The 24,049-nt window shown below is 35.8% G+C and overlaps 1 protein-coding gene across 1 annotated transcript; it reads right to left on the bottom strand.

The window, feature by feature from the left end:
- Positions 1-20,495: 20,495 nt before the first annotated feature.
- LOC115514152 (heterogeneous nuclear ribonucleoprotein A1-like) lies at positions 20,496-21,497 on the bottom strand. Its single transcript, XM_032593205.1, has one exon. It carries the CDS (start codon positions 21,471-21,473, stop codon positions 20,511-20,513), a length of 963 nt encoding a protein of 320 aa, XP_032449096.1. The 5' UTR covers positions 21,474-21,497; the 3' UTR covers positions 20,496-20,510.
- Positions 21,498-24,049: the final 2,552 nt, after the last annotated feature.

Raw genomic sequence — 24,049 nt, 5'->3', positions numbered from 1 at the left:
ACAGGATACAAAATTAATACCCAGGAATCTGTTGTATTTTTACACACTAATAATGAAGAAGCTGAAAGAGAATTTAAGAAAACAATCCCACTTATAATCATACAGAAAAGAATAAAATACCTAGGAATAAACTTAATCAAGGAGGTAAAAGACCTGAAAACTATAAAATTGTTGATGAACGAATTGAAGATGACACAAACAAATGGAAAGCTATTCCATGTTCATTGATTTGAACAACCAATATTGTTAAAATGTCCATATTACCCAAATCAATCTACAAATTTAATGCAATCTCTATAAAAATACCATCAGTATTGGGGAACCTGTGTGGCTCAGTCAGTTAAGTGTCCAATTCTTGACTTTGGCTCAGGTCATGATCTCACCAGTTTGTAAGTTCAAGTCCTGACCGTACAAAACCTGCTTGGGATTCTCTCTCTCTCCCTCTTTCTCTGACTCTCCTCTGCTCAAACTGTCACTCTCAAAATAAATAAATAAACTTAAAAAAAATACCATCAGTATTTTTCACATAACTAAAACAAATAATCCTAAAATTTGTATAAGACCACAAAAGACCCTAAATAAATAGCCAACACGATCTTGAAAAAGGAGAACAAAACTGAAGGTATCCAATCCCAGATTTCAAGATATAGTATAAAGCTGTAGCAATCAAAACAGTATGGTAGTGGCCCCAAAATAGACACATCGATCAATAGAACACAATGGAGAGCCCAGAAAGAAACCCATGATGATATGGCCAATTAATTCATGACAAAAGAAGCAAGAATATACAATGGGAAAAAGACAGTCTCTTCAACTCAAAATGGATTAGTGACCTAAATGTGAGACATGAACCGTAAAACTGCTTGAAGGAAACATAGGCAATAATCTCTTTGACATCAGCCATAGAAACATTTTTCTAGATATGTCTCCTTTGGCAAGGGAAACAAAAGCAAAAAATAAACTATTGGAACTATACCAAAAGAAAAGCTTTTGCATACTGAAGGAAACCATCAACAAAACAAAACAAAAAAAGACAACCTACAGAATGGAAAAAGATATTGCACCGATGCATTTGAAAAGTAGTTAATATGCAAAATATATGAAGAAAAAACCTAAATAGTCCAATTAAAAAATAGGCAGAGGACATGAGTAGACATTTTTCCAAAGAAGATATATAGATGGCCATCAGACATGAAAAGATGCTCAACATAACTTATCATCAAGGAAATCAAAGCCACAATAAGATATTACCTTATTTCTGTCAGAATGACTAAAATAAAAAACACAAGAAACAACAAGTGTTGGCAAGGATGTGGAGAAAAAGGGACCCTTGTGCACTATTGACGGGAATGCAAGCTGGGGTAGCCACTATGGAAAACAGTAGGAAACTTTATCAAAAAATTAAAAATAGAATTATCATTTGATCTAGTAATTCCACTACTGGGTATTTATTTACCCAAAGAGTACAAAAACAGTAATTCAAAATGATACATGTGTGGAGTTATTTTTCTAGAGTGTATTGTAAGTCCTGGGAAAGTGAATGGGGTAATTGCTGAAACATCAGCAATGTTCTGGTCTCAAGGCTGTTGAATGCAATAGCACCGTGAGACTCAGAACCCCATGATCCCCCAGGAGCCAGTTAGGGAACAGACCCACTGTAATCACCTGGCACCTTGAAATCACACATCTTCCCTGCATGCTTTCATGTAAACAGCAGATGTGTGTCTGTTTATGTCTGGAGACTTTTTGTGTTTTCCTCTCATGCTTTGACATTCCTTGATGTTTATACCCGGTGACCATGAAATAAAGACTATGTAGAGACCCTGGCTACTACTGTTTTGCTGGCAGAGGCAGCCCTGCACTTGTACTCAGTCTAAGCGTCTGAGAACATTTTCTTCTGTGTGCGGCTACATCTATGCACCCCAATGTTTATTTCAGCATTATTTACTGTAGCCAAGATATAGAAGCAACCCAAGTGTCCACCAATGGTGAATGGATAAAGAAGATGTGGGATACATATATACAGTGGAATATTATTCAGCCATAAAAAAGAGTGAAATCTTGCCATTTGCAACAACATAGATGGATCTAGAGGGTATAATGCTAAGTGAAATAAGTCAGATAAAGACAAATACTATATAATTTCAGTAATATGTTAATATAAGAAAGAAAACAAATGAACAAAGAAAAAAAGAGACAGACAAAAAAAGTCTCTTAAATATAGAGAATAAACAGATGGTTGCCAGAGGGAAGGTTGGCGAGGAGATGGATGAAAAACATGAAGAGGATTAAGAGTACACTTATCATGGTGAGCCCTGAGAAGTGTATAGAATTGTTGAATCATTATATTGTACACCAGAAAATAATATAGCACTGTATGTGAATTATATTTAAATTAAAAACAAAGAAACAAAATATCTGGACCTACATGAAAAAGCACAAAACACAATTTTTAGAAAGGAAAAACGTAGTTGTTAACAAATGAACAGATAGATTAAAGAGCAGATTCAATACAAGGGAAGAGAGAAATAAGCTAACTGGGAAATAGGTGCGAAGATGTAAACTGGAATACAAGGAAACACAAGGAAAGAAGGTGTAAAATAAGAAAGAAATGTTAAGAGCAGTAGAGAATGGAAAGAGATCTATTACCATATTATATGAAGCATGATGCATGGAACAGTAGTGAAAGCCTCACTTGGGAGATGGTTAGAATTCAGACCCCACCTCACCGCTGACCTCTTGAATCAGAATCTCCACTAGTCAATAAATCCCCACATGATTCATATGTCACCCAATGTTTAAAGAAGCACTAGGGGAACAAATGTATAATCAGAATCCCGGAGAGAGAGAAAATGAAGAGAATGAAGAAGAGGCAATATTTGAAGAGATGATGATTATACCTTTTCCAGAAATGATGGAAGATATGAATCCATCTATACCAAGAAGGATAAATCAAAAGAAATTTACACCTAGGAAAATTGTAATAAAACTGTAGAACACAAAGACCCCAAAAGAAATTCTGAATTAGCTAGAGAAGAAAGACACTTAAACTGACTTCAATAGTGACTTCACCAGGAACAATAGAAGCAGAAGACATTGGACTAAAATCTTTTAAGTGCTGAAAAAATAACCACCTTTTAAGAATTAGTGCAAAATAAAGGTTTTTTCAGACAATTGAAAACAGAATTTATCAACAAATCTATACTTAGGAACTCCAAAAGGAAGTACTTAAGAAAGAAGAACGTTATTCTAGGAGGAAGGTCTGAGAAGCAAGAAGGAGTGGTGAACAAAGAAATTGATAAGTGTATAAGCCTAAACAAACATTATTTGTACAAAATAATATCTAAGTTGTGAGAGTTAAAACAAAGGTCAGAATGAACATACTTGACAACTAATATAAGTTTAGAGGAGTGATTAAAATTAGTGTTTCAACATTTTTTAGGAACGCCTGGGTGACTCAGTCAGTTAAGCAACTGGCTCTTGATTTCAGGTCAGGTCATGATCTCACTGTTTGTGAGTCCCATGTCGGGCGCTGCACTGACACTGTGGAGCCTGCTTGGGATTCTCTTTCTCCTCGTCTCTCTGTGCCCCTCCTCTGCTCATGTGCTCTCTCTCTCTCTTAAAATAAATAAATAAGTGTTTTTAAAAAATTGTATCATGTGAAAGAAGATTAAGCTGTTAATGATGGACTGTGCTGTGCTAAGTATTCATGTAAAATTTCAAGGATAACCCCTAAAATAATAGAAGTAAACAGTTGAAGTTTTCAAAAGAACATATAACTATACGAAAGAGTGCATGACTTCTGGTTTTATTTAAAAATAAAATTTTTAAAATTCATTTTAAATGTATGGATTAGTTTCTAGTATGGAATCAAGATATTACAGCATTACCTATTTAAGGCTAGCATTGTTGTTAATAGCCAGAAATTTTACATTATTCTAGTATCCAATTGAAGCTACATCTCCATTTCAGTCTTGCTTCAAAAGTCATAATACTATAATACACTTCCTGGTGGACGCTTTTTAACTGATCACTCTATCACAGTTCTTCCACAAAATTATGGATATACAGTTGACCCTTGACCAACATGGAGGTTAGTGGCACTGACCGCCTATGCAGTCAAAATCCACATATAACTTTTGACTCCCCCCAAACTTAGCTACTAATAGCTTATTGTTAACTGGAAGCCTCATCAATAGCAGAGTCAATTAACACATATTTTGTATGTTGTATGTATTGTATTCTTACAATAAAGTAAGCTAGAGAAAAATAAAATGGTATTAGGAAAATCGTAAGGAAGATGGCTGCCTCTGACGCTTGATTTTGGCTCAGCGCATGAACTCACTGTTAGTGAAATTGAGCCCTGTGATAGACTGACAGCCCAGAGCCTGCTTGGGATTTTTCTTCCTCTCTCTCTGTCCCTGCCCTGCTCTTGCATGCACTCTCTCTGTCTCAAAATAAATAAACATACTTAAAAAAAAGAAAATCATAAGGAAGAGAAAATACATTTACAGTAATGTATTATATTTATTAAAAAAATGTGTGCATAAGTGGACACACAGTTCAAATTTGTGTTGTTCAATTGTGTTGTATTTGATGATTTAATTGTCTCAAATTTGCCCTGTGGGAGCACCTTCAAGAGGATTTCTTGGTTCTTTTGAAATGTCTCCCTCATTCTGTGAGCATTTTCTGGCACAAGATGTTCTAGGCTCATCTTATATTTTCCTTGTTCCAGCCCTGTAATTCACCATTTTACAAAGGAGCCGTGGTTCCTTTCAGTAAGAAATGGTATTTAGATATATTTTTACAACAGTACGTCTAAATTCATCTGTTTCAATGGTATCCTATTGTACCAACCAATATAAACACCTTTATCTATTCATCTTTGGCTTCCATAAAAATTTCTGATCTGAACATATTAACACTAAGCTTTCATGTAGTTGTTCATTTTTTAGTATTTTTATACATCATACAGATATAATGTGATTAAAGGAAAGAACGCAATCATAAATCTGTATAGAAATTAGCATATATGACTCCTAGTTCTAGAATTTATTTCTGTGAAAGAAATGAATCTCATTTATTTCAAAAAGGAAAAATTAGATAAGAAATCTAATTAGTTTCCCAAATCCTGCTTTCATCCCTCAAATCAATTCATCAGAGATGTCACCTGATTGGATCTGATAGGAGAGCCAAATGTATGGCAGACTTGTACAGCCACTCCTAAAACTGAAATATGAAATGTAATCTGTATGTAGAATGCAATTTGAAAACATTGGCCTAGGGTGCCTCTTTCCACACAACCATAATTGCATCTAAATTAAAACCACTTAATTCTGAAGGGGTACCTTTTTCCGTTTATTTACCACATCTTACTGAGAAAATATTTTCAGTTTTCTTGAATTTTCTTTGTATTTGAAGCAGTTGGAAAAATAACTTGATGATTTCTATTCTTGGTTTAAAAGCTGGTCTTTCTCTATTTTTCTTTCCTATCTTATGCTTCTCACTTCCTTTTGTCCTTCTTTGCCTGTCTCGGTTTTGTTAGTTCATATCCTCTCTGGATATGGTCAGAGTCATCAGTGGTGGAAAAATGTGACTACAGGAAGTCTACCTTCATTTTTGAAACTAAATAGCTTGAGAGCCTTTTAATTTACACTCTTTTCAGAGATGGCATGGAACTTTTAGGCTTTGTTAGTGATTTCTGACATTTAAATCTGTCAAATAGTGTGGAAGATGAAATCCAGGAACTTCATATTGGTAAAAAGACATATTAATTTCTTTACAATATATATCTTTTGAAGTTTTTCTTTTGGGAACTGTGACGACAAACTCTGAGAAAAGAGTTTTTTTGAGAACTATAAAAATGTGTGTCTAGTCCATGTGAAAATCGACCTACTTCTGGACAATTGGACATTTAGAGAAAGCCTAGCACGTATATCATCTATAAATGTGACTTTCAAATTCTAATATTTATGAACAAGTCTTTCACAGTTTATGATAAATGATATTATAGGAACTAATTAAAAATGAGCATATTTTTAAGTAACTTTCCACTTTTGCACTTCTTTGGACTCTGACTCAGGAATCATCTTTCTCTCATAAGGTGTTCAATAAACTATAATGTGTATGCTGTAGTTAATATCCACCATTAGCCTGGTTCTTTTAAATTGTTGAGGGATGTGTCTAAAAGAATGTTCAAAATATACTCTGTGACACATAAACAGTTTAATTTAAAGGTCAATGGAAATTTTAAAAATCCAAATACACAATAGAAAGCATAACCAGATAGGAAGTCAGAATTCATTTCCTCTTATTTTTCATCCTCATTTATTTTGAAATGTAAACCAGCTTCTTAGGTTAATAGGCATTTATAAGATCATGTATATTTCATGTTAGTAGATATACAAAAATATTATCATGAATTGAGATCCTTTATAAAGTTTTTTACACAGAAAGCTTTTTGTCTTTATCCATTCAGGCTGCTATAACAGAATCCTATAGGCTAGCTCATAAACAACAGAAATTTATTTCTCAGTGTCCTAATCCAAGTCCAAGATCAAGGAATTGGTAGAGTCCATATCTGGTTGAGGGCCCACTTCCTCATTCATAGAAGCTATCTTCTTACTGTGTCTTCATATGTTGGAAGGGGTGAGGAGTTCTCTGGAGTCTCATTTACATATATGAGGGCTTCATATATATATGGGTGCTAATCCTATTCATGAGGGGTTCCCTTCTACGATCTACATCCTCCAAATTACCATCTCATTGGGGATTAGGTTTTAACATGAATTTTTGGGAAATACGAATGTTCAGTCTGAAGCACTTTTTATTTAGAAATCAAATTCTTTTTGATAAACAATATTTTGTACAGTCACCTATTCACAGAAGGCTGAATAATAACAATTATAATTCAGTTATGGCTACCATTCATTGAGCATCTACTATATCCTCGGTTTTCATATATATCTCATTTAATTCTCATGGCAATTCTACAAGGTAGAAGTTTCTGGGTGGGAAACCCAGTTTCTGGGTGGGAAACTGAAACTCATTGAGCCTTAAGTAACTTCCCTATGACCCCACAGACTGAAAATAAGGGGTAATGGAAAAACCTAAGTCTTGCTGAAAAAAAATTCATAAAACCCTTTTCATTATATCATATGGTCCCTGAACAAGTTACAGTGCAGTTTAAATATACTTATTTCTTTGAATTGTTCTCACTGTCCACGTACTGAAACATGAACCCTGATTCCTAGGCTCATGCTTTCACTTTTGTTTATACTCAGCAAAAATTGCGTAGAATTATGTACAATTATTTTCCGTGGTCATAGTAGGCCCTAACAAATATGTATTAACTGAGTGCAAAACTGATTCCAGAGCAGTCTCATTTCTGTGCTTTTAAAGGACAATAGCACCTTAATATACACTGACCTGTGGAGGGTTGTATGTTGCCAGAGACTTGGACAGCTCTGGTTCCCAGATCTCTACAGCAGAATATAAAAAAAAAAAAAAAAAAAAAAAAAGATTTCCTTCCTGAAACAACAACTCCTCCCCGTCCCCGTGGAATAGCTTTTAGGCCACCTGGCATTTTATAAATACGATATCATTCAGCTAATCATTTCCTGAGTTGTGTTGGGGTCTGAATGTAGATCATGGTTATACAAACCTCAGTGTATGTTTTTTTGTGTGTGTTTTAAAGAAGTGAACTCCATGACAGTTGCTACAAATGTCTCAGCTTCATTTTCCAAGGTATCTCACCAAGGTCAATAATTAAGAAACTGACTTGCTGTTCCTTTGGTCACTATCATGAGAGCTTGAAGATAAGTAAAATTTGTACTGTGCAAAGATTCAGAGTAACAACTGTATACTACATGTTCTAATATATTGTCTGTCTATGAAATGCTGTAAAAAAAATCCAATAAAATGCCACTCTAACTACTTTTTAAGTGGAAAAATCCCATTACACCAATCACATTGAGACACTGAATAATACATTCTTTACTCCTCATTGGAATTTCCCTCATTATGTTTTGCATAAGGCTTTCTCATTTTCCCCTGAATAAGTGTGCTTTAACTGAAGTTAAATTCTTCAGTATCATGAGACTTGTGCTTCAAAGGGAGATAAGAAGAAGATCCAAATTATTCAAACAAGACCTCTTTTATCTTCATAGATTGGAACCAAAAGGTCTGCTTAACTCCATTACCCATCATAGGGTCTTTTCCTTCCTGAAAGACCACAAATGGTCAAGGATGAAGCTTGTGCTCCTGACACCTCAGCGCCCAGAAAATTGCTCTCTCCCTCTCAGTTGGTATTTCTGCACTCTTGCACGCGGTGCTACCAAGGGCTGGCAGGAAGCAAGTTTGGAACAAAACTAATGCTTTCCATTTCAAGTGGACCAAGGATCCTAGAGGTAGAAGCAGTCTTCAAGAGCCCGTTTCATCTTACAACAAGGCTCTGCCGTTCATCCTGCTGGAATCTGGGTTGCTTCGGAAACTCCGCTTGTTACCTAGAGATGTGAGAAGTCTTGATTGACCTGTCCTGCTTCTACAGCTAATAGAACTGTCAGCTCTCCTGTCACTCAGCCATCACCAGACCTCAAATATAATAAAAGCCTTGAATGTAATATGGGAAGTGGAACATCCCAAGGGCACAACCTTCTCAAAAATGAGGCTGTGTGTTGAACTAAATACTTTACCTCAAATGTCTGAATTCATGGCAAAGGGGAGTCAACGTGATACAGCCTTGTATTTTTTTATCAGTATAATTTTCTTTTCCATTTCAGCATGTTCATATCACTTCAATCTGTGAACATGCCAAGGGTAGCAATGTAAAGTCGAACCTGGCAAGGTCAGAAAAGGTCACTCAGAGAAGGCAATGATTTGTGTGTGTGTGTTGGAGGATATATTTGAATAACAACAGTTACTTGTAAGGGATGCTTTCTTGTCTAAAGGAAAACTAAAACCCAGGTTTCAGTCAATAACTATTAAACTTTGTTCAATTTATTGAATCAGCCAACATATGTTGAGCTCCTTATCTTGACTGGCATTGTTCTCTCTGCTGGGGTTGGACACAGAAGACTTACTCTGACAGAGGCTGTTAATGCTCATAAAATACCCATGTTCTCCTTCACATTTCCCAGACCCTCTTGCTATTATTTTTAGACAATGTGACTAAGTTCTGACCAATGAGATCTGAGCAGATGAACCACTTCCAGACCTGACACCTGAAAACATACCACATGACTCTCCACATCTCTCTCCCCTTGCCATGTGACTTTAGAGAACACAGGTTCCAGATGGCATCACTGCAAGGTAGAAACAACCTGGATTCCTGGGCTTCTGCTTAGAAAAGAACGCCCTGGAGAGTGACCCTACCCAGTTAGATTTTGAATAAATGAAAATAAACTTTTGTTTTATGAACCTGTTGGGATTTCAAGGTTTGTTTCTCAGCACAATATAGATTATCCCAGTGGTTTATTAAGCGTGGTATACAGACTGGCAGCATCAGCAGACCTAGGAACTTATTAGAAATGCACATCCTTGGGCTTACCTGATATTTTCTAAATTAGAAACTCTGAGGATGGGACATAGATGTCTATTTTAATAAACCTTCCAGGTGATTCTGATGCACACTGAAGTTTGAGAAGCATGACTCTAAACTATCTTGTCAGTACAGACATAATCCTTGATCTCAAGTTTCTCATAGTCTAGAGACCCTAGATCTCTAAGTGTAACAGACAGATGCCCTTATATCCTACACTCTTGTCAGTTTTCCCAAGACCCTCTTGCTTTTACTGAAATCAGGCTCTTCCTTGAGGACAGGGCATCCCTTGTAGCTACTCAAAGTGGGGATATTCTTTTACTACTCACCTTCCATACCATGTGGTTGGAGATGGAATTGGTATTCACTTTGCTTCTTCCAACTTAGTATTCTCTTACTCTCTTTCCAAGTCTTTTCCTTTGAAACCCATAATATTCAGCTATATCACTCCATCTTTCTCTTGGCTCATGTCATCTGGCAGCCCCTCTGCCTCTTTCGTTTGTTGATAATTTTGGCATCTGGATCAAAGTCTTCACCACTACCAAGAATATGGATCACTTTTATGCACATTTATACTTGCTGAAGTTTCTCCCAAGTAAAATAAATTCATGAATCTCAGATATCCACATAAGTTTCTATTCCATTTCTTCTCTCCCCGTTCAGAACTCAATTTCTTGAAGAATTGTCTGCAATCATTATTTCATTCTTAACTCCTTTCAAAATGATTACAGTCTAATTTATTCCCTCAACAGTCCACCAAAATACCTTTTGTGAAGGTAAAAAATATCATTTGTGTTGCTGAATTCAATGGATAATCCACATATTATAATAAAATTGTAAGAAACAAAGACAAAGAAAGAATTTTCAAAGTAGCAAGAGAGAAGTGACTCATTACATACGGGGGATCCACAATAACATTAACAGCTCATTGCTCATCAAAAGCCATAGAGGACAGGGGTGCCTGTGTGGCTCAGTAGGTTGAGTGTCCAACTTCGGCTCAGGTCATGATCTCACAGTTCCTGAGTTTGAGCCCTGTGTTGGGCTCTGTGCTGACAGCTCAGAGCCTGGAGTCTGCTTTGGATTCTGTGTCTTCCTCTCTCTCTCTGCCCCTCCCCTGCTCACACTCTGTCTGTCTTTCAAAAAATAAAGAAACAGGGGCGCCTGGGTGGCTCAGTCAGTTAAGCGTCTGACTTCGGCTCAGGTCATGATCTTGCGGTCCGTGGGTTCGAGCCCTGCATCGGGCTCTGTGCTGACAGCTCAGAGCCTGGAGCCTGTTTCAGATTCTGTGTCTCCCTCTTTCTCTGACCCTCTCTGTTCATGCTCTCTCTCTGTCTCAAAAATAAATAAATGTCAAAAAAAATTCAACAAATAAAGAAACATTAAAAAAGTTAAAAAAAAAAGAAACCATAGAGGGCTGAAGGTAATGGATGATATATTATAAGTACTAAAAGAAAAAAAATTGTCAACCAAAAATTCTATACTGGCAAAATTATCCTTCAGCAATGAAGGAAAATTAAGATATTCTGAGATAAATATAAGCTAAAGGATTTCATTACTAGTAGATTTGCTCTATAAGGTAGAGCTAAAGGAAATTAATTAAGTTTTTCTTTTATGGTTCATGCTTTTTGTGTCCTATGTAAGAAATCTTCACTTACTGAAAGATCATAAAATTTTACTACCATGTTTTCTTTTGGGAGATTTTTAGTTGTAGCTTTAATATTTAGGACTATAATCCATTTCAATTTAACTTTCATACCATGAAGTAAAGTTTGAGATTCTTTTTTTTTCCATATTGATACGGAATTATTTCAGCACTGTTTGTTGAGATGACTATATTTTCTCTGCTGAATTACCTTTGCACCTACAGAGAAAAAAATCAATTGACTGTATACATATGGGTCTATTTCTGGTCTCTATAATCAGTTCCTTATATCAATATCACACTATCTTAATAACTAGCTTTAGAGTAAGTCTTGGAATCCATTATTGTAAGTCCTCTAACATTTTCTTCTTTTTCAAAAATTGTTTAACTGTTCTAGATCCTTTGCCTTTCCATATAAATTTAAGAATTGAGTCCTCAGTTTCTACTATAATAACAAAACTGGTTGTGTTATTATTATTGTTTTTTGGAATTGCGTTGAATCTAGAGATCAGTTTGGGCAAAATTGATACTAACATTGGGTCTTTCAATCCATGAAAACAGTATCTCTTTCTCTCAGAAATGTTTTGTAGTTTTTAGTGTATGGGTCTTGACCATATTTTGTTAAATTTATCTCTAAGCATTTCATGATTTTTCATGCTATGTAATTGTCTTTAAAATTATACTATCAACCATTCATTGTAAGTTATAGAAATATGATTTTTTAAAAAATATATTGACTTTGTAACCTGTGAACTTGCTGAACTTACTGGTTAGCTTTAGTAACTTTTAGGTAGATTCCTTAGGATTTTCTACATGGATAAACATGTCATCTGTCAATAAAGACAACTGAATTTCTTCCTTTCCAATCTACATGTGCCTTTTTCTTTTTTTATTATTATTTTTTCAACTCGCAGCACTGGCTAGGACTTCTGGTACAATTAGTATGACTAGTAGGCTGTATTTGGGGTCTTCTCTTTATACTACACCCTGAATACCCTTCAGCCAGTAAGCTGGCATGATTATAGGGCCCCCTTCATTTGTCTGGATCATAGTTCTACACTGCTTGATGTCCATTGGATGAAAATAGTCATTTCCCATATTTTATCTGGCTTTCTAGGTGCTTATGGCAGGATGGAAATTCTTATAACAGTTAATATTTCAAAGTCAATGTGAATGTTCCATCTAAGAGACATTTCAAGCAAACACTTCTATATACTCCAAGATTTATACTTTTATTATACTAGATCACTAAAAAATTATGTACCATAGAAATTCCTTCATAGGATAGTAATTTAACATTATATTCTCAACATTTTTTGAGTACTGATCTTAGTAATGGTCACACAAAGAATATTTGTATGTCTTTTATAAAGCTGTGCATGGAAGAAATTGTGTTCAATGCCCCATCTCTAATCATGGACACAATGACATATCCTTAGAACTTAGTGCTAGGAAACTTGATAACTCTCACATTACTGCTCTGTTGTCTGTATGACTGCTGCAAATTATTTAACTTCACTGATTTGCAGTTATGGGGACATGCTCAGTGTCTGGAACACATCATATCATAAGTGGTAGTGGCGTTTCTAAAATTGTTGTAGAATTTCAGTAATTCTAATTATATCTAAATTTAAATCTCTGTTTAAATAGATTGTTCAATACAAATCACAAAATACCATGTTACAAGTTTTCTGTCATCAGTGTTTTTTGGAGGCCCATTTGTGAAAAAAAAATGTAATTCCTGAAGTACTCTGGGTGGATTTTTGGGATATGTAATTCCTTCCAGTTTTCAAAATGCTACTCAGGACAAGCAAGAACATTCTTAAGGGTTCTTTATTGTAAATCCTCCTTGGTCAGTTAATTGATGGAGTTGGAGATTTTTTTTTAATTCAGCACTTCTCCTAGGTTTCAGTTTGATCCTATGTCAATGATGATGAGGAAACCATTACAATTTAGGTGTTAACCATAAAAATGCAATATGGATGCTTAATATGAAGGATTTTAAAAAATGTTTATTTATTTTTCAGAGAGAGAGAGAGCACACACATATATGCACAAATGAGGGAGTAGCAGAGAGAAAAGGAGAGAGAATCCCAAGCAGACTCCAGTGCTGTCAGTGCAGAGCCCTACATAGGGCCTGAAGCTATGAACCATGAGATCATGACTTGAGTTGAAATCAAGAGCTGGGTGCTTAACTGACTGAGCCACTCAGGTGCCCCATATGAAGGATTTGACTAGATCAGTTACTCTCAAGGTTATTATAAAGGAGGTATTCAATTCCTGTTGTTCAAATTGTTTCAAGCTTGAGAAAATGTCACTTCCCGGATCTTCAGGTCTATTATTTATCTAATGTCTAACCCAAGTTAATCTTTTGAATGATGGTTGTTTGGAAAAGCTAGCTGAAATATATTGTTCTAAGGGACTATTGACATATGGGATACCAAATGAAGCCTATGCCTTTGTTCTTTAAAGACATTTCTTCCCTTTTATCCTTTAAGATAAAAACTTAAGGAAGAATTAGAATAGAACTAATATATATATATAATGGAATATTACTCAGCTGTCAAAAAGAATGAAATCTTGGCATTTGCAATGATGTGGTGGAGCTACAGTATATTATACTAAGCAAAATAAGTCAGTCATAGAAAGACAAATAACATATGATTTCACTCATATGTAGAATTTAAGAAACAACACAGATGAACATATGGGACAGGGAAAAAGAGAGAGAGAGAGAAACAAACCATTGAAGACTCTTAAAGACAGAGAAAAAATGGAGGATTGATGTAGAAAGGTGGGTGGGGGTGGTCTAGAAGGTTGATGTGTATTAAGGAGGGCACGTGTGATTATTGTATGTAAGTGATGAATCACTGAATTCTACTCTCGAAACAATATTACACTGTACAATATTACACTGATTAGAATTTAAATAAAAATTTGAAAAGGAAAAAGAAAGAAGCAATAGGCTGGCACAGTTAAGGCATGATGATTTTGGTCACTCTGATGATGTGCACCTATCTAACACATTTTCCATGGCCAAACTAAACCCATCTGGACACCTGCCTGTGTGAGCAAGATGCTATACTGATTTTCATGACATGAACTGGCTCCTTCATTGACTTAATAAAATAACTGGTTTTCTGGCACTATATACATTGTTATTCTTTTAGTTATAAAAGAAGCAACTCAAAATCATGTTAAGATCCATGGAAACAAAACTTGCCAAACATGCTATAACAATAATGGCATATCTTTATTTATTTACTTCTGTAACTATAAACTGGAAAGAGCTCTGTAAGTAAGGATGATAATAACGTTCTTGTATGAGTTCCTTAGCTACCCAAACCAAATAATGGGAAATAAAATTATTTTTTACTCACAATCATCTGCCCAGTTATGCCACACTGTGCAAAATGAAACACAGGACATTCATGGGACAAGAAAGCCTAGTCGGTCTGCTTAATAAAAATACAAAGTAAAAACTATGAAGGTCCACATAGAATATTTTGAGAAAGCCATCCTTTTAAGGATTCCCATAGAGTCTGCTGGGAGAAGAGTTTCAATGATCAGAGGTTCTAAGGATCACTTTGGTGACTGCTAACTCTTGATATTAACAGAAATGTCTCATCATTGCTAAATGGTGTGTCATTTTTTTTCACAGATCAGTGAAATTCCATTACATTCTACAAGTATTTATTGGGCCCCTATCACGTTGGTATCTAGTATTATGTCAGGGACTGAGAAGCTAGAATTTAGCATTTTGAGGCACATTATCAGTGTGCATTTATCTGACATCATAGAATGACAAAATAGTTGAGAGCAAAAGTTCATGAATAATTTTTTTCAATCATGTACATATTACATGTACTTTAAGAATTGAGAGGTATAAGAATGCCAGGTGATATAGGATGTTGGAGAATGTTTCATGTATAACATGAAATTTGAACTGTACTTTGGAGAACAGATAGAATTTAGAGTGAAAGGAAAAGAATGGAAAAAATATCTCTGTACCATCTATCCATCGATCTATCATCTATCATCTATCTTTCATCTATATTTTGTGGAGAGCAGCTTGAATTGAGTCACTGTGATTAGATAGAGTAAATCTGAATTTCCAAAGACATGAGAATAATTACTTGATGTAATGAAATAATCAGGAGAAAAAGTTTTGAAAGTTCCAATAAAGATTACATCAGTAATAACGTTTTTGCTGTAGCATATGATATTCTTCTTCTTTCCCACCACATATAACTCATTTATCCCCCAAATCCAGTTCAAATTCATTTATGTTTTAAGTCTCCACTTCACCTTGTGCTGTGTAGACACAAACCTAAATTGGCACATCCACTTAATATAAGCTCTGATCCAGGCCCTGTAAACAATGGTCAAAGATGATGCCAGGATGGTGCAAAGTTGACTGCCTTTAGCTACTTCTTAAGTATTATTATTTATGTTCTTAGAAAAAAATTATGTGTGAGTTATATCGACTGGATACCTGACTCCAAGGAAATATGAAGGTCTTCTCTAGGTGCTTATACCTTATACACAGTGGTTTTACACATACAGGATACTGAATACATATTTTCTGAATAAATGAATAGATTAATAAATACATTGAGGCCCTTACAGGCTTTAATCCTTTCAGAGTGATTGGCATGTGCTGCTGTTGTGATTCTGGAGTTTTTATGGTGAGGGGATTTTTAATTTGCTCAATAAATGAGACAGATAATTCTTTGGATACTTCTTGAACAACTTGAGTTCTCTCAGCTATAATCAGAAGTAGATTTTTTTTTTTTAAAAAGTAGATTTTAGGGGCACCTGGGTGACTTAGTTGGTTAAGCATCTGACTTCAGCTCAAGTCATGATCTCATGGTTTGTGAGTTCAAGCCCCGCGTTGAGCTCTTTGCTGACAGCTTGGAGCTTGGAAGCTGCTTCAGATTCTGTGTCTCCCTCTCTCTCTGCTCCTCTCCTGCTCGCTCTCTGTCTCTGTCTCTCTCTCTCTCAAAAATAAATAAAAATTAAAAAATTAAAAAGTTAAGAATGTGGATTTTATTAAAATTATATGTGAAATAATAAAATTATAGAGAAGTAATATTTTACTAGCCAAAAATTAAATCTACATCTGTTATTTATTAAACTATCTCAACCCACCTCTCAGTGTGGATGGGTATCACTTTCTATGTCCCTGAATTCTCTCCTGACCAATTCTTTTTTTTTTAAGTTTATTTATTTATTTGAGAATGAGAGAGAGCACATGTGCATGATCAGGGGAGTGGCAGAGAGAGAGGGAGAGAGAGAGAGAATCCAAAGCAGGCTCCATGCTGTCAGCACATGGGACTTGATCTCATATATTGAGATCATGACCTGAGCTGAAGCTAAGAATCTGACGCTTAACTGAGCCACCCAAGTGCCCCTCTTCTGCCCAACTCTTATGAAACCTAAGTTCATAATGTGGCTTTTCTAACTGAGATTTTTATCTCACTCTGAATCAAATTTTCAACCCACTTTTAATAATTGTTCATGGGGGCGCCTGGGTGGCGCAGTCGGTTAAGCGTCCGACTTCAGCTCAGGTCACGATCTCGTGGTCTGTGAGTTCGAGCCAGCGTGGGGCTCTGGGCTGATGGCTCAGAGCCTGGAGCCTGCTTCTGATTCTGTGTCTCCTTCTCTCTCTGCCCCTCCCCCTTCATGCTCTGTCTCTCTCTGTCTCAAAAATAAATAAACGTTAAAAAAAAATAATTGTTCATGCTGCACTTTTTTCTTTGATCAGATTTTTAAAAATACATTTGTCATATATGTGTTTTGTAAGCCTCAAACCCTCTTTTAAAAATAATAAAGCATAAAGAAACATACATTTTCAAAACACATACTCTGCTTCAGTAATTGTGTTAGGTACTACAGATAGAAGTCAAAACTTGATTAGTAAATTATAGGAAAGAACACTGAAGCCTAATGAAAATTGGTAAAATTTTTCTACCCCCTAAATATATGTCAATTTGAAGGATAATATAACTCTTTCATAGGTCTAGAAGTAGGAAAGGACTAAAGAGGCATTTAACACAACTTGTTATAAATGTGTTCCACAAAACACTATTGCAGAAGACAGTTTTAGTTTCAAGAATTAAATAAATACTTCCTGTGGTCAAGTAATGACAGTACAAAATCAATGGTGGGTACAATTTCTGGTGCCTTAGCACAAGTCAGGAGAGTGGCTCCAAAGTGTACTAGTCATCATTGTATTCTTCACTGCCACACACTTTCAGTAAAAACAAATAAAAAAACCCCTGATACCTCATTGTAATTTTGATTTGCATTTCCCTAATGATGAATGATGTTGAGCATCTTTTCATGTGTCTGTTGGCCATCTGGATGCCTTTTTTGGAAAAATGTCTGTTCAGGTCTTCTGCCCATTATCTAATAGGAGTTGTTGTTGTTGTTGTTTTGTATTGAGTTAGAAGTTATTTATCTATTTTGGATAGTAACCCTTTTTTGGATATATCATTTACAAATATCTTACCACATTCAGTAGGTTGTCTTTTTTTATTATTATTAATGGTTTCTTTTGTTGCAAAGAAGGTTTTTAGTTTGACGTAGTCCCAATAGTTTATTTTTGCTTTTGTTTCCCTTGTGAAAGGAGACATATCTAGAAAAATGTTGCTATGGCTGATGTCAAGGAAATGACTGCCTGTAATTTCTAGGATTTTTATGGTTTCAGGTCTCATGTTTAGGTCCTTAATCCATTTTGAGTCTGTTTTTGTGTATGGTATTAGAAAGTGGTCCAGTTTCACTCTTTTACATGTAGCTGTCCCATTTTCCCAAAACCATTTGTTAAAAAGACTGTCTTTTCCCCATTGTATATTTTTGCCTTCTTTGTCATAGATCAATTGACTATATAATCATGGGTTTATTTCTGGGATCTCTAGTCTATTCTATTGATCTATGTGTCTATTTTTGTGCAAATACCCTACCGTTTTGATTACCACAGCTTTGTAGTATATTTTGAAATCTGTGATTGTGATATATCCTGCTTTGTTCTTTTCAGGATTACTTTGGTTATTCAGGGTCTTTTGTGGTTCCATACAAATTTTAGGATTATTTTTTCTAATTGTCTGAAAAATACTGTTAGTATTTTGATAGGGATTGCATTGAATCTGTAGTTTGCTTTATAAGCAACGTTTGTTGCTTATATTGTTATAAGGACGTTTTAACAATATTAACTCTTCTAATACATGAGCATGGGATATCTTTCCAGTTGGTTTCTGTCATCTTCAACTTCTTTAATCAGTGTTTTATCATTTTTGTAGTACAGGTCTTTCACCTTTTTGGCTCAGTTTATTCCTAGATATTTTATTCTTTTTGGTACAATTGTAAATGATGTGGTTTTTTAAATTTCTCTTTCTGCTACTTCATTATTAGAGTATAGAAATGCTACTGATTTCTGGGTATTAATTTGTATCCTGCCATTTTACTGAATTCATCATTACTTCTAGTAGTTTTTGGTAGAGTCTTTAGGATTTTCTGTATATAGTATCATATTATCTGCATATAGTGACAGTTTAAATTCTTCACCAATATGGATGCCTCTTATTTCCTTTTCTTTTTTTTTTTTAAATTTTTTTTTCAACGTTTTTTATTTATTTTTGGGACAGAGAGAGACAGAGCATGAACGGGGGAGGGGCAGAGAGAGAGGGAGACACAGAATCGGAAACAGGCTCCAGGCTCCGAGCCATCAGCCCAGAGCCTGACGCGGGGCTCGAACTCACGGACCGCGAGATCGTGACCTGGCTGAAGTCAGATGCTTAACCGACTGCGCCACCCAGGCGCCCCTCTTATTTCCTTTTCTTGTCTGATTACTGTGGCTAGGACTTTCAGTACTATGTATTATGCTAAGTGAAATAAGTCAGACTGAGAACGACAAATACCATATGATTCTACTCATAAGTGGAATCTAAAAAAAAAAATGAATAAATAAACAGAAAGCAGAATTAGGCCTATAAATACAGAGAACAAACTGATGGTTCCCAGAGGGGAGGGAGTTGGAGATTGGACAAAATGGGGGGAGGGGGAGATGGAGATATAGACTTTCTATGAAATGAATAAGTCATGGGAATAAAAAGCACCATATAGGGAATACAGTCAATGATATTGTAATAGTGATGTAATGGGACACATGGTATCTATACTGTGGTGAACATACCATGATGTCTAAATTTGTCAAATCACTAAGTTGTACGGCTGAAACTAAGGTAACATTATGTGTCAACTATACTCAGATAAAAAATTAAACAAACCCCTAAAAGCAGACAAACAAAAGCTAGTTTTACTTAGTAATGTCCTCAATGGAGCAGTAAAAATTTTTAAAGTTATTAAGTCTTGGCTATTGAGCACATTATTTTTAGTAATCTATGTAGATAAATGGTAATTGTGCACAAAACATTTCTACTACATGAGAAGTAGGATGGTTATCTTGAGGAAAAGTATTTCTAGATTTGTTTGAGTTGTAGGTAAACAAGCCATGTTTTTCTTGGAATACCAGGAAAAGTTTCCTTTTCACTTGAAAGAATGACTGACAATTTGTACTGAGACATGAATATTTAGCTGGCATCTTTTTTTTTTCAAGAGAATATTAAATCATCTATTGATTACACATGATAATGGATGATACACAAGCTTTAATCCCATCTATGATTTTATCTGATACCATAATTCAATTTAGATATATTGCATAGGATGTGCCAACAATCATATTAATAACCAAATAAACTCCAGGACTTTGCTTGGGTGACCCTTTTAATGGTGACCTCCAGGTCACAACACATTAACTGTCAGTTCAACCACACCAATGTTTATGGAGACAATGGCTTCTGTGCCCAAGCAGGTTGCACATAAATTTCAAATGGAACCTGGCATCACCCTGAAGGATCTAACTTCACACTGTTGGGGTAGTTTACCAAGATGGCTTCAGAGGAGACTAACTTTACACAGCACATTTTAAAAAAGACACATTTATTCAGTGTCATGATCAGACTATTACATTTAGCAATCAACAGCATGGGTGCAAAAAAAAAAAATCTAAATTAAAACCCTTTGTTGGAGTGCTTTACACTTTCCACAGAACAAAACCTAAAATAACCTGTTATACAATTAGTCACAAATACAGTCCTCGAGTTTTTTGCCCATACACATGAGTATTGTCTAAAACATGTCTTCTTTGTAGCAGCTAGGCCCTGCCACCACTGTGCTTGGCTGAGTTCACAGATCTGTTGTAACCTGTAGCTTCCCTGTCACTTCTCTGGCTCTTCTTTCCTGCTAATCTTTGTTTCCTGGCAGTAATTAAAATCTTCTGCCACTGCCAAAGCTACTGCTGCTGCTGGAACTGCCATAGCCACCTTGGTTTCGTGGTTTGGCAAAATATTGACCTCCACCACCATAGGGGCCAGAGCTTCTGCCTCCAAAATTTCCTCCTTTCATGGGTCCAAAATTTGAAGACTGATTGTTGTAATTGCCAAAATCATTATAGCTTCCACCACCTCCAAAATTGCCTCCATCATTACCAAATCCTTTATAACCATCCCCACTGCCACCATACCCATCACCACCTTGACTGCCACCAAGGCCACCTCGTCCACTGAAGTTTCCTTCATGGCCAAAGTTGTCATTCCCACCAAAACCACCTCCAGGACCATCACCGAAGTTCCAAGGACCACTTTGACCTCTTTGGCTGGAAGAGGCACTAGCCATCTCTTGCTTAGATAAAGCTTCCCTTACTTCACAGTTGTGGCCATTCACAGTATGGTATTTTTGAATGACAATCTTGTCTACAGAGTCATGGTCATCAAATGTTACAAAGGCAAAGCCTCTCTTTTTGCCATTGCCTCGGTCTGTCATGGTTTCAATCACTTCCATTTTCCCATACTGTTCAAAACAATCTCTTAGATGATGTTCTTTAGTGTCTTCTTTAATGCCACTGACAAAAATCTTTTTCACAGTTAAGTGGGCACCAGGTCTTTGAGAATCTTCTCTTGAGACAGCCCTCTTTGGTTCTACAACTCTTCCATCCACCTTGTGTGGCCTTGCATTCATGGCTGCATCCACCTCTTCCACAGTGGCATAGGTGACAAACCCAAAGCCTCTGGAGCGCTTGGTGTTTGGATCTCTCATTACCACACAGTCCGTAAGCATTCCCTGTTGCTCTAAACGGCTCCTCAGACTCTCATTGGTTGTTTCAAAGCTCAAACCTCGGATGAAAAGCTTCCGCAGCTGTTCAGGCTCTTTGGGAGACTCTGACTTAGACATGACGGCGATGGGAGGGAGACTTTCATGATGCTTACTCGGTGGTATCCATGGGCAGAAAGTAGCTGACATCTTTTTAAAAAATGTATGATTTATTTCTGTCACTACAAGGAAAACAACTGACAGCATTTGTTTTTAATGATAAAGTTTGAGTTTTCAAGAGAAAATTGAATTTTGAATCAGCTACTATGAGCTTGATTGCTTTCCAGTATGTGAAAACCTTGCTGATCAAATTGGCGGTGATATTAATGGATGTATTTTTTGATATGGTATAATGAAATATGTCAACATTTGGAAGATCTCCATAACGCAGTGAATCAACATGCTCCAAATGTCATAAGATCATGCATGGGTAAAAGATCCATTGAAAGAGCAAGCTAGACAAGTAGATTTTAATGTAACACAGAATAAAAGTTTATCTATATGGCTTCTGATTCCATATTGTAATTAACCTTTCAGAAATGACCACTTGTTGAGTGTTGGTGTAGTATCAAAGAAGGATATCCACAATTATCTGAACATTAAAATACCCTTTCCTTTACAGATTATAGATCTTGAGATGCTATATTTTCTTTATATCAAAATAAATTGAATGCTGACGCAGATATGGGAATCTCTCTGTCTTCAAGGAAGACAGACTCAAAGAGATTTTTTAAAATGTAAAAAAAAATGATATTCTTTTTTACTACATATTTTTTATTTTGGAAAATTTACTTACTTTTCCTAAAGATACATTATTTATAGTGAAATGTAATACATATACTATTATTATTATTTTAAAATGAGTTAAACGTATAAAAATTTTCTCAGTTTTAGTTTTTTTTTATTTTTTTTATTTTTGGGACAGAGAGAGACAGAGCATGAACGGGGGAGGGGCAGAGAGAGAGGGAGACACAGAATCGGAAACAGGCTCCAGGCTCTGAGCCATCAGCCCAGAGCCTGATGCGGGGCTCGAACTCCCGGACCGCGAGATCGTGACCTGGCTGAAGTCGGACGCTTAACCGACTGCGCCACCCAGGCGCCCCTCTCAGTTTTAGTTTCTAAATGAGTAAATATCAATAGGATGGACACAAACAAAAGCAATTTGTGTACTCAATAATTTTTAAGGATGAAAGGAGTCCTGGAACAAAAAAGTTTGGGAACCATGGTCTAAGAAAAAGAAAAAAACCCTGAGGTCACATTTAAGTCCTTTCATTTATGCATCTTCTATTTACTAATATGGAAATGAAAACCAGCACTCATATTTCTATGATGTGAACAAATAGAAGTAAAATACTTTAATAGTGTTGTAACTGTGAAAAATATGTCTTTTCTGGTTATTTCTAGGTACAAATATTTATGGGAGATGGAAATCCTGAAATATTGTACTTGTTTTATTTTACCAAAAATACTTTGTGTTTGTGTATCAAAGAAGAATTCTCCATAAAGTTTAATGATATTACTATTAAAATAATGTTGCCATACAGATAAAATCTGAGACTCTTAACAAATATCAGCATAAATAGAAATTCAATAGTAAGGAATACATTTATTATAATTTCCCAAGGGCTTTTTTTTCATAGAATTATGACACCTGACAAATGGCTGCAGGGAAAATATGCCAAATGAGTTCCCTGTTGTTTACAGCTTGTCACAGACTGGGGCAATACAGAAAGAAGATGAATGCATCCTTCCCACTCCAGATTGTCTCTACTCATAAAGGGAAACTGTTCTCTCCCCATCTCAACAATGACTGGTTTAGATCACTACAATAGATCAATGATATTCTGGTTACTTGATGAGTTTATGGAAACAGAACAAGGAAGATAGAGTCCCGCTCAAGGATTTCCCTGCAAGGTGACCCCACAGTAGCCAAAGCTGAAGAAGCACTCTTTATGTTTCGTATAGGTGCCATGTTTTTTGTATCCAAATTGCCCTTTTTGTTTTTCTGATTCAATTAATGCCACCCTTAAACATTGCTACATACGACACACTTGTTGGTCCAAGAGTGAGGCACAGACCAGCGTCTCCATCATCCCTTGAAGCATTTTAGAAATGTATACTCCTGGGCTCCACCTTGGACCTCCTGAATCAGAATCTGCATTTTAACAAGATCCCCAGGGGATGTATATGTTTATTTATGTTCGAAAAGCACTATTGTGCATCGGATGATTTCAACCATGGCTGCACTTTGCAATCACCTGGGAGTTTCTAAAAATCCTGATGCTTGGACTACACTGCAGAGCAATGAAATCAGAATCTCTGAAGATAGGACACTGCTTAAGAAGAATAAACATTCTTTAAGCTCTGTCAGTGTCACCCTTTTCTACTGCATTTATATTCATAGATGCACCTCAGGATTTATTATGGAAATCGGTGGGGAAAATACTCCATAAGCAATTTTTTTTAAAAACACCTTTATTGAAGTATAATTGATATTTAAAAACCATACATGTTTAATAATTACAATTTGGAGTTTGGACATACTATATACACCCATGAAACCATTACACAGTCAAGGTAATAGGCATATCCATCACCTCCAAAAATTCCCTTGTGTCCCCCCTTTTTTCTGTGGTAGGAACACTTTTTTGTGTGTG

Source organism: Lynx canadensis, chromosome B2, assembly GCF_007474595.2.
Source record: "Lynx canadensis isolate LIC74 chromosome B2, mLynCan4.pri.v2, whole genome shotgun sequence".
NCBI classification, from domain to species: Eukaryota; Metazoa; Chordata; class Mammalia; order Carnivora; family Felidae; genus Lynx; species Lynx canadensis.
The sequence above is the reverse complement of the archived record's forward strand: the minus strand, read 5'-3'. Positions and strand labels throughout refer to the sequence as shown.